At 46.0% G+C, this 13,863-nt stretch overlaps 1 protein-coding gene across 1 annotated transcript in view; it reads right to left on the bottom strand.

The window, feature by feature from the left end:
• Best3 (bestrophin 3) overlaps positions 1–13,863 on the bottom strand; it is a 41,840-nt gene that overhangs the window by 8,817 nt on the left and 19,160 nt on the right. Inside the window, exons 5-9 of the mRNA XM_021174887.2 lie at positions 12,724–12,878; positions 11,492–11,569; positions 10,912–11,064; positions 7,715–7,795; positions 6,338–6,489 (exon numbers count right to left, since the gene is read on the bottom strand). Coding sequence (XP_021030546.1) covers positions 6,338–6,489; positions 7,715–7,795; positions 10,912–11,064; positions 11,492–11,569; positions 12,724–12,878 — 619 coding nt within the window. The remainder of the gene's footprint in view (positions 1–6,337; positions 6,490–7,714; positions 7,796–10,911; positions 11,065–11,491; positions 11,570–12,723; positions 12,879–13,863) is intronic.

Below are 13,863 nucleotides of genomic sequence, written 5' to 3'. Positions count from 1 at the left end.
GCCGGGGCCTAGCAAACACAGAAGTGGATGCTCACAGTCAGCTATTGGATGGATCACAGGGCCCCCAATGGAGGAGCTAGGGAAAGTATCCAAGGAGTGGAAGGGGTCTGCAGCCCTATAGGTAGAACACTTACTTTTAACCTCATGCATGGTGGAATGAGGGTCAAAGCTGTGACTCCAGCTTTACAAATGGACAAGTAACCCTCGGGCTGAACTGGGAGACAAGGGGCTTAGGGTTAGGAGGAAAAGTTAATGGCCAGAATGTTGGGTTTACCCAGCCTCCTGGAGGACAGTCATCTGGGTAGTCACTCAGGCTGGAAACTGCCCTAGATCCTTCACTTTCCCACCACCTCTTTGTGGCCTATTTGAGAGTTCGGACTAAGAGTTATGACAAACTTGGTCTCCCGCCCCGGTCCTGAGGCGATTCTAACTACACGATACCACCTCAGCTATGATGTCACAGTCCCCACGGCTTGACTGAGACACTACAGCCCAGCCCTGTGCCCCCCACCCCAATACTATTGTATTCTGCAGATGTTCTTGGCAAAGATAATTACACCGTGCACACCTGATACTATTTAAAGGTGAGGACTGAGCACCCAAGGTGACCCTGTCTGGGCAGGCGGAAGAGTCCCCGAGGCGGTGATGAACCTAGCGCACATTCGTTTCTATGGGAGGCTTGCTGCTCCTTCCTTTCTGGCACATTAGGGGAAAGAAGATCAATGTGCCAAGAGTACATTTTTGAGGAAGTGGGTGATTCAGGACTTGAGCTATTTTTAGTGGTTTATAACATAAGCATGCAATCATATCTAGTAGACAATGTGTTTTCTTATAAAGCTAAAATAAATTACTTGAACATACTGGCTAAGAAATGATTACTGAAAATACCAGGCTAGAAATACATTGAATGAAAAAAAATATAATTAATGAACTTTAGCAAGATCTTTGCTTGCTATGATATGCACTTTCCTGTATTTGATAATTACTATTATCTACTGTGCCAGCTTGGATACTTGTATACACTGAGTGCAAGTTTGTATCATTAGAAGATGGGGATTGTGGCAAAGTAAACATGCTTAGAAGTTCTGTCAGAAAGACTAGTGAGAGTCATCATTTTTAACACAAATGATGACGTTAAGTCTTAGATTAAAATTAAGTCTTAGATTTTTCCATTTCTAGCTAGAAGGAATTCTTAGCAGACTGGGCTATTTCTCCTCTTTACTGAGTGGATCCTTTTGCCACGTGGATCCTTCTAGAAGATTACTGCAAATGTTCGGAGGAGTGGCATGTTATTTAAACGGGAGCCATGAGCAGACTGCACGTACACGTGTGAGCATGAGCTCGGTAGTCAGCTGCACGGAGAGCAAGCACTGCTGCTATGCTTGGAGCTCCGTTTCGCAGGGTTGGAGTCGTCTGTCACATCTCGTGACACATACACTGTGTCCCTCATCATCTTCAACATTGCTGTCATGGGTAACTCAAGTAATAAAAATGGAATTCTAGAGTGACCCATAATGCTATCACATGAAGATAAAAGCATTTTCCTTCTATTTCTACACACACACACACACACACACACACCACACACACACACACACACACACACACACACATGCACACATCCCTGTGGCAAAAGGATCCACTTAGTAGAGAGAAGAGGAGAAATGAGAAATTGACCAATCAGCTAAGAGTTCATTCTAGTTAGAAATGGTAAAATTTAAGACTTGTTTTGGAAAATGTCATTTGTGTTGAAAATGATGAGTCACGTTTATCTGTCTTTCTGGCAGAACTTCTAAGTATGCTTATCATGCCACAATCCCGATCCTCTAATTACACAAATGTGCTCTATCTATCTATCATCTATCTATCTATCTATCTATCTATCTATCTATCTCTCTCTCTCTCTCTCTCTCTCTCTCTCTCTCTCTCTCTATCTCTCTATCTAACAACAGTGCTTCTTTTAAGCATTTACTCTAGGGACATACCTTGTTTTATAAGTGTTATTTTCTCATTAATTAATTGGTTAGTTAATTGATCACTGTTTTGAGACTGAGCCTTCTCTCTCTATAGTCCCAGGCTGGCCTTAACTCCTCAAGTGCTGGGATTACAGAGCTGGCTTGTAAGTCTTTGTTACTGTCCTGCCAAGACCCATGTTCACTTAGGGTTTGGGTGTGAGTGAACAGTTCTTTTGGCTGTCTTCAGAATTTTCCTCATCTTGGTTGATAATGTCTTCGTGGCTAAACTAACAGAGAGATGCCTTCATTAAAACAGTAGTGTCTCGAGCCAGGACAAAAGGGCAAACTAAGCACGAGGCTGAAGTGACTTCCGGTGAGATGGCGGGAAGATTTCAAACATGGAAGAGGACTTTTTCATTGCTCGATCAGCCCATGGGCTGGCTTGCCAAATTCGGGTTGAAGGTTATACGGCAATTACCGCTGATTATTAAGTCTTTCTAATTTAATAGGGTACTTCATTCAGATTCTGTGTATGTGCGTGTGTGCTCGTGTGTGTATAAGCGCTTGTGAGCGCATGTCACAGCATGCCTGTGACAAATGCTTCAGCTACTTCAGCTCCGTCTCCCCAGTCCTCCTTTCTGAGTTTTAAGCAGGGAATTTTCCTTCCAAGTTTTGATTCTGAAGCTTTGCCTTTTTTTTTTTTTTAGCATATTCTATACAAAATCAGAAGATGGAACATCAGTACTGGTTTGATATTAGAATTTATGAGGGGCTGGAGAGATGGCTCAGCAGTTAAGAGCACCGACTGCTCTTCCAAAGGTCCTGAGTTCAAATCCCAGCAACCACAAGGTGGCTCACAACCATCCGTAACGAAATCTGATGCCTTCTTCTGGAGTGTCTGAAGCTACAGTGTACTTACATATAATAAATAAATCTTTTTTTTTAAAAAAGAATTTATGAAGCTGTATTTTTTAAATAGCACTTTTTAGATCTGATTGAACAGAGACAGATGGGCTTCACTGAAGCTGCCTCTGGATTAACACACTATGATACCAGATGCTGTGAACGCCTCAGGTGTCACCCTGGCTTCCTTTATGGCATCAGACCTCACCCCCTTCTAGGCCAGCCCAAGCCCCTTTCCTTTCTCCCAGGAGTTCATGCCTTTGGATGACATTTAACCTACTCCCTCTCTATTTCATCCTTTCTCTTTCTTACAGCTGTGACTAGTGTCTGGCACACAATTTACTCCACAGAAGGAATCTGGAAAAAGAATTACCCGAGAAAATGAACGCATTCTATATGTAACGGTACAAGTACACACATAGTTTAAATTTGTACTTCAGATTTGAGGGGGTGGTATTTCATGATGCATAGCTAGCGTGGGGAAAGAGAACCTATGGTTTGAATGTGTTCCTTAATACTGACAACAAAGGGGACTCTCTTTCATGTGGAGGTGCATATTGTGTGAATGTGAGAGTCCTTTCTAACTGATGAATGCGAGCAGCACAGCTCCCCAGCCTGCCCTTGCTGGGGACTTTGGTTCAGTGTTCAAGGACATTTTCTTGATTTTAGAATTTCTGACTACATGTCTGAAAAGGTGATATAAAAAGATAAACCAACTGGATCGGACACCTCGGTCCCTTTGGGTCAGTGCATAACAATGAAAGACATCCTGCATATCAGATATTTATATTACGACTCACAGTAGCAAAATTACAGTTATGAAGTAGCAACAGAATAATCTTTTGGTTGGGGGTCAGCACAGCACGAGAAACTGAATCAAAGGGTCGCATCGTTAGGAAGGTCAAGAACCGCTGCCTTTCACAGAGTATGATTAAATGTTTCCTCATATTCTCATCTGCAGGGACACATGAGCCAGCCTTGGCTACCTAAATCCTGTGCCTCCCCACTGTCTACTGTAGTCAGTTTGAGAACGGATGTGCTAGCCAACAGTGGCGAAGCCAGCACTTGAGTTTGGAAAGTTGAGGAATCATGTGCTCTCTCCATGGGATTAGGGAGGTTATAGGCTTGGAGCGGCTCGCTGCCTGCTTGAGGAGGAGAGGCTGCCTGAAAGCTAAGCCTTGGGACAGAGGCCCAGAATGGGAAGAGAAAGATTCGACAACCGCGAACCCCTCGCATTCCCCCAACCTCTGGAGTGAGCCCTTCCCAGAGTCGGGCTGATTTTTAGGTCCATTGGTTTGAGTTTGTTTTTCTGTCTCAGGTGACTAGAAACCTTAAGTACCACAACCACAGGAAGCATTGGTAGTCATGGCGCACAAAGGCGGCTCTGTGGAGGCCTGACCTCCCATGGCCCGTGTTCCCACAGGGAAAGTCTCGGGAGTGTGAAGTGTCCCTTTGATGGTCCTCACTCTTGCAGAAAAGCCAGAGCAGGTGAGCTGTTGCCTAACGGTTGCTTTGATTAGTCATTTCCAGCGGAGTTCAGCGGGACCTCTCAGAGTCTCGAGTCTGTTGTCCCCTCTCCCACCCTACCACTCTCCCTTCCGCTGGCTTTCCCTTGTGGCCCCTCCATACCAGGCAGATAAGTCAGTCATTTTGATGAGAGGCCTTCTCTTAGACAAATGATAATTTTTTCCTGCAGTTTTAAATAATATATCTTCTGCTTTCCTCTCGTTTGTCTCATTTTCTGTCCCTACAGTTGACTGAATATGGAAAAGAACTTAGATTTATTTAGTCTTTCTGTGCCTCAGTCTGGAACCCACAAATCAAAGGCCCGACTAACTGATAACAATAACAGAATTCTGTAACCACGTCTCCAGTATCTTATGGTTACAATCTCATTGACTATTCCCCATCACCTGTGGGAGCACACATCATCTCAAAGATCTTGCCAGCTGTCTATGTTTTCAAATTTAGGAATAGGAAGAACAATTTAAATCTTTTTGAGAAGCACAGAAGTTGGCAAAATTATGACCAGGGCAAGTATGGGGATCAAACAAAAGTCTTGCATCTCCTTCAATAATCTTAGCCACGGTGCAGAAACAGCTAAGTGGGCATCAGGAAAGGGACACAGAGTGTCAGGCAGATTCCCAGACTCTGGCTGTGGCTGTGGAGTCTGCCTCCTGTACTCCACGCGGTAGAGCTTCAAATACATTGTGTTCTTCCGTGGAAGGGGTTGGGGAAAGGACAGAGTGTATTTAATTACCTAAAAGCAAGCTCACAGAGACTCATGTTATTGATTCTGGAAACCGAGAGGCTTGCTAGGTGGCTGTGTTGCTCTGTGACTGAGAAGGAACTAGATTTACTGAGGAGGGCCAGCAATGGGCAACTGCCCTTCCTCAAGAGTGAGCGATCGGCCGGGGGAGGAGGAGCACTGGCCTGGAAGGATGGAATTGTCCAGCCTTGGAAACAAGTCTGTGTTATTGTGGGCAACCTTCTGTGGGGAGGGCACCTACGTCACTTTCCTGGTGCCGGAGTCTCTTTCATCGTTTGCCACAACCCCTACTCCCCAGCCCTGAAATGTTGCTTCCGGTACTTTGCTTTGGGTTTCAAAGGGTGTTTGGCTTCAGAGGCCCTTTTGGAACAATAGTGCATACAAACGAATAAGGACTAGGAGACGTCTGAGCAGAAGCAGAGCTTTGCAGGTAGAGGGTAGAGGCTAGATATCTGAGCGTGGGGAGAGTCAGGGCCAGGACACTGCTGGACAGGAGAGGGCACACTAGCAATACATGCCTTTAATCCCAGCTCTTGGGAGGCAGAGGCAGGCAGATTTCTGAGTTTGAGGCCAGCCTGGTCTACAGAGTGAGTTCCAGAACAGCCAGGGCTACACAGAGACAACCTGTCTCAAAGAAAACCAAAGGAAAAAAAAATCACGAGACCTGTATAAGATAAAGCTAGGCTGAGCTGTACCACTGATGCCGGGTAGGGGTGGGGTAGTAGTGCTTCTAAGGCCCCACCCCTTCCTGTTGAGCTGTGGGAGGGAGAATCATCCTTGATGATGTCGACCCTGATTTGTTTCCCATATTCTAGTACACATATTGGCAGCATTAATTAGACTTTGAAGGGAGGAAGAAGGAGGAGGAGAAAAAATAAAGAAAAAAATAATGGGGTTGGAAGGCGGATATTTTGGGGAATTTGGGGGGATAGTTGGGGGTGGGTATGATCATACTTCATTGTTTGGGACTCAGAGATGGCCTCTGGAACAACCATGTCTGTATCACATGGCTACGCAAGCTTGACGATCCGAGTGATCCCAGGAATCCATCTAGGAGAGAGCTGACCCTACACAGTTGCCCTCTGATCTCCACATGCACAACATGTCACATGCCTATCACATACATACATACATACATACATACATACATACACACAGTACATTTTTTAAAGTTCTTTGAAATATCCATGGTTTTTAAAAACATGCTTACCCCATTTGGATCGTGGAGCCCAGAAAGGACGGTATGCAGTAGTCGGCAGCCGCCAGTGTGTATGGTGGCCGGGCAGCAGAATCATCCCAGTAAATGTCCTTCTTCATCTTGGGCAAACTCATATGCATTTCATCCACGGCCAAGAGAGAGACCTGGAATCGTTGGTCGAATTGTTAGAGCAGCTCAGGTGGGAGGAGTTCCGAGCTGAATCGGGGCTGGAGAACAGGGCAGGGGCCGAGGGAAAACAGGAAAGCCCAGACAGACAAAATAGCTGCATCCGGGTCTCCGTGGGAAGGTGCAAGTATTCTTTCCTGTGTAAGTGGAGCTGTGTGTCCCGGTTCGCCCTCTGTCCACATGCTCTGGTGTGGCATTTCATGTCATTAGCAAGATTCCTTTCTCATGTTTGTTTGTTGTTTTGTTTTCAGATATAGCACCATCTTGGTGGCTCCCTGACAGCTACCATTCAACACCAGGCAGTGCAGAGATGAGTATTCTCAGTCCTTCCTCTTGCCATCCCACAAACACACCTCTATCTTCTTCCACTTCCAGGATGCCTTAACTTCAGCCCCCACCCCGTCCTCTCTTTCTTTGAAATAGGGTCTCAGCCTGTATCTCCATCCACTTTTGAACTTGCAGTCCTCCTTTCTTGGCCTACCCAGTCCTGAGGTTGCAGGTACACCCCGCCAGGCTGGACTACACTTGTGTGTTTAGGAAAGCAGTGTATCAACAGACCTGCGTGGCAGTAACGGCCTCTCTGTCTTGGCTTAGACAAAGTGACAGATAAACTATTAAGCCTCTGGGAATCCAGTTTTGATGGAGAGGGAAACTTTATGCTTCCTCCCTGACGGACTGGCAGGGCTTCAAACAGATGGATGGGTGAAGGCTTCAGACCCAGGTTCTGAAGGGATCCCTCCCTAGAAAGAGAATCCCCTGGTGCCTTCCTGAGTGGCTAGGGTGGGGTAAGGAACTCATTCCTGACTGCAGATGTGAGAAAGAAGCCAGTACTGCTTAGGCTCCTTCCCTGCATGTCTGATCACTGGGGGCTGGTGGGTGGTGGTCAGGAATTCACACAGATTATGTCTGGATGCCAGTCTGTACCACTGCCAATCTCTCTGGTTGACAAATCAAAGGAGGCAAGAGAATGAATTGAGACAGCACTCTGTCCTGGATGGAAGAGGACAGATTATACAGACCACTGCTCACAGGGAAAAGGCGGCTTGACTTACTTAACTGCGATGGAGATGAGATCTGGGACATTCCAGGTTCCCAAAGGAACAGCAAAGTGTTTGGCTAGGGCTCTCAAGCCTGGGGACTTACATTTGGGTTTCCACGGGATTTATGGTTATTGTTCACAAAGGACAGGGGAGCTCCTCTCACCTGCAGGTTTCTGTCAATGCACCAGTTTGTTTCAAAGTCATCGTCATCTTCCCCGAAAGGGTTGATCAGCTGCTCTGCAACCTGCAGGCGAGAACACAGGGGGGATGGAAGCATTGCTTGTGACGACGGAGAAGGAGCTGGAGGTTCACCCCCTGCCCTAGTCGATCATTCACAGTCACTTTTAATAGATGCAGCCTACGGGGTAGTAGGCTCTTCTACAGATGTTTATCAGCAAGTAAGCCCCTTCATAGACCCTGCTCTGCAAAAGGACCCGTCTGGTCATCTAGATGGGGCTGTCCTACCCCAGGGAAAGCCAGGAGCAAACCAGTGAATACCTCAGGGCCATTAGCGACATGTGAGGCATGTTGTCTGAGCTTCCAAGCGTCTGTAAAAGCCCAGTGGATAACAAAATTAAAAGCAATAAAAACACAATATCCTGTTGTAAGACAAAGGTGACTGCATGTGAGAGCTGGAGATAGCCGGACCTGGAACAAGCCGGACCTGCAGGCTTCTCTAGCTTTACACGAAAGATTGAACCTTATCTAAGAAGTTAGTTCTCCTTCTGGGAGACACCTAGCTGGTTTCTCATTAGATATATCATCTAATATTTGGTCAATACTAAACATTCTTACCATGTTCCTGAATGGAATGGCCTTTTAAACACAAGCTTTAGACGTCAAATTTAACATTTTTGAACAATTTTATTTCATTTTTTTAAACATGTGTATGCACGTGTGTGTGTGTGATTAATTCCTAGATTCTGAGACCATGCGGTAGAAACTCTATCCACTTGGGGTTAGGGAGGTGACTCAGTAGGTAACAGTGCTTAAGCTACAAACCCAGGAACTTGAGTTCAAACCCCCAGCATCCATATAAAAAGCCAGGCTTGGCTGGGCCTACTTATATATAGCACCAGCAATGTAGGGAGGAAGACGGGTGGGTATATTCTGGGAGTCCTCTGGCCAGTGAAATGGTAAGGTGGACGAGGAGAGAAAAACCCTGCTTCAAGGCGATGGAGCAGAGACAGACTGAGGAAGAGGTAGACACTCTACCTTGTACTCTGGCCTCCACATACATTAAGAAGGGTACACACCCCTGCCCACTCACATGCATGTACCACATTGCACACACACAGTCACACAGAGTTAAAAAAAAAAAGAAACTATCCTCTTGGCTTTTAGGATTTAAGCTAAAACACCTAACCGCTATCCCCAGTCTCTGCTGTGCGTGGAAATCACTATCCCCGAAGTTCAATGGGACAAAAATAAGCAAGCAAAGCAAAACTCACTCCCAGCAAACCAGGTGCCTGGGTCCCTTCCTCCCCCAGGCCCTCTGATTTACTGAGAGCGAGGGCAGACCTAGGCAACAACACTGAATAAAGCGCCCAGAGGCTGTCAGAGCGTGGCAAGGGTGGGGAAGCAGAGAGCTGTCTTCCTCTTCTTGCTCAAGGTTTTGCTTAAACGAAATGGGCCATTATCTCAGCCCTAAAAGTATTTCTGTTATATTCTTATTTTCACTTTTATGGCATCAGTCTTGTATATGTTCTTGCAGATTGTATTTCATAGTCGAAATGACATCTCTGTGCATTGAGTATGTCGTGGAGATTAGTTTCCTGGGAGGCCCCATTTGCAGTAAGAAAGATCAAGGTGTGTTTCCAACACTTTGGATAGAGCAGTTCTCTGGAAACGGGGACACGGTTTGCTGGTATGGGCACTGCACTTTTATTACCCTGGCTTATCTCGAACAGAGCCAGGCTTGTGTGTTTTTGTATTTGGTCTTTTAAAAATGGTTCTAGAGGAAAGAGATTTAGACATCTTACCAGAAAAAGGAGCCACTAACCTCTTTGTGGTTCAGGCTGAACACTTACCAAGGACACAAGCAGACAGACAATTAAGGAGCTTGGCACAATGATGAAGGACAAAACCAAACAATGGAACAGGGGGGTAGTGTGGTTGAGCAGCGGTGACTAGGTTGAAAAGGATAAAGCCCACTCTCCCGTCTAACAGAAGGGTTCAGCTCTCTTACTATTTACCACTCCATGAATAAAGGTTCTTACGAATCACTGCCATCTGGTTAAAAACATTATTACCATTGGAAGGACATGCTGCTTGTCTTTGGAGTATGATTTGAAATGCCAACATATTTATGAAGATCGAAGCCAATGAAAGAAGTACTATTTACAGAGGAGTTGGTCCCTACCCAAAGACCTGACCACAGGGGACTGTTTGCAAGTATTTAGAAATTTTGTTTCCATAGTCTCTCTGAAAGTATTACTGGATGGCATTTTATTTAAGGAAACTGTTGCCTTTTGGCTTCTTTTCTGTCACATATTAACAGTAATAGAACATGGGGCTTCTGATATTTACAGACTTACATCTGGGGAGGAGTGGAGGTGGTGGTGGTGGGGACAGACACAGTTCCACACCCATGACTGGACAATCTTCTCTCGCTGCTCTGACACTCTTTCAAATTTTCGGCAAAAGGAAATGTCACCGTTAATCCTGAGCTTTCTGCTCTTAATCCAGATGAGCTTTTTTTGAAAATGGAATGCATTTCATGGGTGTGACAGCTAGTGGAACTCAGGGGGCTGCAAATGATGATTTACAAAGTGGAGCAGAACCAACCCCGGCATCTGTCACAGCCTTAAAGCTCAGGTCTGCTCTCAAAGGCATGGTGCTCTCATTTCCTCTGCCCAGTTGCGCCTAGAGACCAACACAGGTGCAGCTATGGCTTTAATTACATTACCGCAATCCTACTGGGAGCACACAGAGACTTGGAGAAAAAGACATAGTGTAAGAGGTTCTCCTCTCTGCATAATGAACCGCCTCAGACCGCTGCCGGTCAGCCTCTGTGCTTGCCATTTTTTTTTTTTTTTTGGTTTTTCGAGACAGGGTTTCTCTGTATAGCCCTGGCTGTCCTGGAACTCACTTTGTAGACCAGGCTGGCCTCGAACTCAGAAATCCGCCTGCCTCTGCCTCCCAAGTGCTGGGATTAAAGGCGTGCGCCACCACCGCCCGGCTGTGCTTGCCATTTTAATCTTGATGGAAAAGCTCGTCTGTGAGCTAGTATGCATTAAGTCTACCCTTGAGTTATTCACTATTTGCCAAAGACTTGGTAGAGGATCCAGGGGTGGAGTGGGTGGGGGTGGGGGAGGGGTGGGTTTGCAGAGGGTCTGGGATACAGAGATTGTCGCCTACCTTGAGCCATCCTGCGTAGAAGAAGAACTGGAGGAGAGTGAAGATGGGAACGTACAGATCCAAGTCGTGTCCCACGTAGCCTTTGGTGGGATCCAGGAACTGCCTTCCGATCAGGCACGCAAAGAAGAACGTGTAGACGGCGAGGGTGACGACCTGGGACAGAGAGAAGGCGGCGTGAGAGCACAGTGCTGGCGTCCATGCACGTGTGCAGGCGGGAGATGGAAAACAAAACAAAACAAAAAAACCCCACAAAAACCAAAAAGTGCATGCGTGGGGCTGGGGCTACGGCTCAGCCAATGAAGTGCTTGCAGTACAAGCATGAGGACCCGAGTTCGAGTCCATGCACCCTTGTAAAACGTCAGGAACCGCAGCTCCAATGTTGGGCAAAGGGGTGGACATAGGGAGATCCTGGTCCTCACTGGCCAGCGAGTTTAAATGAAAGCTGGCAAGTTCTAGGTCTCAGAGATCTTATCTCTAAACGTGGCATGGATGGCTCCTGAGGAGTGACACCCAAGATTGACCTTGGGTTCCTATTTTCCTGCCCCGTCCCCACTGCAGTCGCATGCACAGTGTTCGATACCTGTGTGTAAACCAGCGGAATGCCAACCCAGTCGTAACCAAATAAGAGGCTGCACCAAGAGCGGTACCGATTCATTTCCTAAGCCCAAAACAGATTAAAACAAAACAAAACAAAACAAAACCACACTTTACTAAAATGACAACCACGGTAATAAACATTAGCTGGGATTCAGAACAACCGCCCCCCCCCCCCGGCCGGCCCCCAAGATTGCTGTGGATGGAATGTTCTGAGAATGAGGACCTAAAGGGTACCACGGAGCAGTTTGTAAAAAGGCAAAACAAAAACAAAATGATGAAGATGTTTGGGTATATATATATATATATATGGCAGACTGTTGTAGGGTAAGTTCATTTTCCTAACTTGGAATCTTCAACTGGCCCTGGGTGCTTATGGGAAGCTAAGAACCTTAATATTTTAAATAAGTGATTACCAGTTATTTTGGTAAAAAAGGATTGGCAAACTTTTTTTTTCTCTCCTTAAACACATTCTTGCTATAGCTATTGGAAAAGACATGGAAATGCCCATATTGATAGGAAATCTATCGGTAACAGGAAGGCTGGAGGGTCATTGATTCCTTTCTTTATCCATATGAGACTGAAATCTAATATTACCTCAGCATGAAAACCATATAGTCACTTTAGCCACATCCACACCCGGGACCATCAGAGCTGTCACGGTAGATTACCCAGCCCCTGCGTAGACTTCTCTGATGAATCCTGAGCTCCTTTATTTCGCAAGACACTGTTCCCTGGAGCACCTAAAAGGCTGACTTAAGTTTAGACTATTCAGATTTGGGCAGGGGTCGACCTTGGGATTTTACTCTAGGTGGTGGTGGGGTCAGCTCAGAAGAAGGCTGCTTGCCTAGTATGCAAAAGGCCCTTCGGGTTTTATCCCATCATTGAAAAGAAAAAAAAAAGGAAAGAAAGAAAAAGAGGATTTTATTCTAGAATTCATAAGCAAGGACTAGAAAATGCCCGTGGGCAATGTGTCTCTTCGGAGTCTTTGGCAATGCTGACTTAACACTTTCCCATAAGCCTCTGGAAGAGCGTGCTGTGCGGACAGCAAATACTTCCAAGGAGCCTAAGGGAGTCCTGCGCCTTCATGCCCTGCACACTCTGGGGTTTCATGATGGCTTCCTGGCTCCTTGGAGAACAGAGCAAACTTTTTGGTCTGACCTGTTACATCCGGCACCCTCTTGAACCCTGACTAGCACCCTTTTCATGGACACTTACAGTCATCAGTGATTGTAGATCAACGCTGTCTCTGATTCTGCCTTCATTCCGGGCTTTGGTTGCAAGATTTCCAAACCAAATGAAGGGAACCCAGTACTTCAGATGAGGCGATTTGAGGTGGTCGAATAATTTCCTCTCATCTGCCGTCATAAAACCTTCATACAAAATAACAATAAGGATATTATACACACAAAGTTAAGCACTGGTGCATTGCCATATTTTCACATATTCTGTGTAAGCATACTTGGGTAGGGGAGGATGCTAAAGAAGGAAAGATTCTTGTCTCTGGTGGTTTATATTTGTGTTAGAGAGGAGGAGTTTTGCACCCGAATGTATGTGTGTGCATGTGCACATACAAGGTGCATACGCATACACTGATATGTGAAAAAAAAAAAGACCCCACTTATATACAGACTGCAATTTCTGTAATTTGGTCAAAGAACGACCTTGTGTCTCGTTATTATTGCTGTTGTTGTTGCTATTATTATTATTTTATTTCTGAGTGCAGATCAAGTTGTGCTAGCAAGTCCTTTCTTGGCGTCTAAGGACAGAGCAGGTACACAGTGCAAGGGTTCGTTTAGTGCCAATGCTGAAGCCGGAGCTGGGTCCTACACTCCGGGAAGTAGAGTTATTGATTAGACGGGTCACACGGAGGGAAGAAAGCTGGTGATTTTCAAGTTTTCAGCCCAAAGTTATCGATAATTTACTAGGTGCTGAGAGAGGAGAAGCAGCACAACTGAATGCATCGTCCAGGAGTGTACAGTCGGAAGAAGGACGCCAGCATTCCTGCTGGCTTCAACATCTAAAGCAACCCTACTTTGGAAGTCAAGTCCATGGTCAATTGAAAGAAAATCTCTAGAGTGGGGGTCAAACCCATTGAGAGGGCATTGGTTATGGAGAGAAATTATCTTCACCAGCATCTCACATCACGATACCCAGACACCAATGCTTTGAAATTGAAAAATGTTTCCTTATCCTCATCTCTTGTGGCCTCCCTTCCCCCAGCCTGGAACCTGCCTGCTCAAGGGNGGAGCTACCGGCTCATTCGTCCTGCCACGCCCACTGCTGGAACCTGCCTTTGCTGCCTGGAGGCACACACGTGTTCGTCCTGCTACTGGACCCTGAGTTACTTGGCGGGAA

Source organism: Mus caroli, chromosome 10, assembly GCF_900094665.2.
Source record: "Mus caroli chromosome 10, CAROLI_EIJ_v1.1, whole genome shotgun sequence".
Taxonomy (NCBI): Eukaryota; Metazoa; Chordata; class Mammalia; order Rodentia; family Muridae; genus Mus; species Mus caroli.
This window is presented reverse-complemented; position numbering and strand designations above follow the sequence as displayed.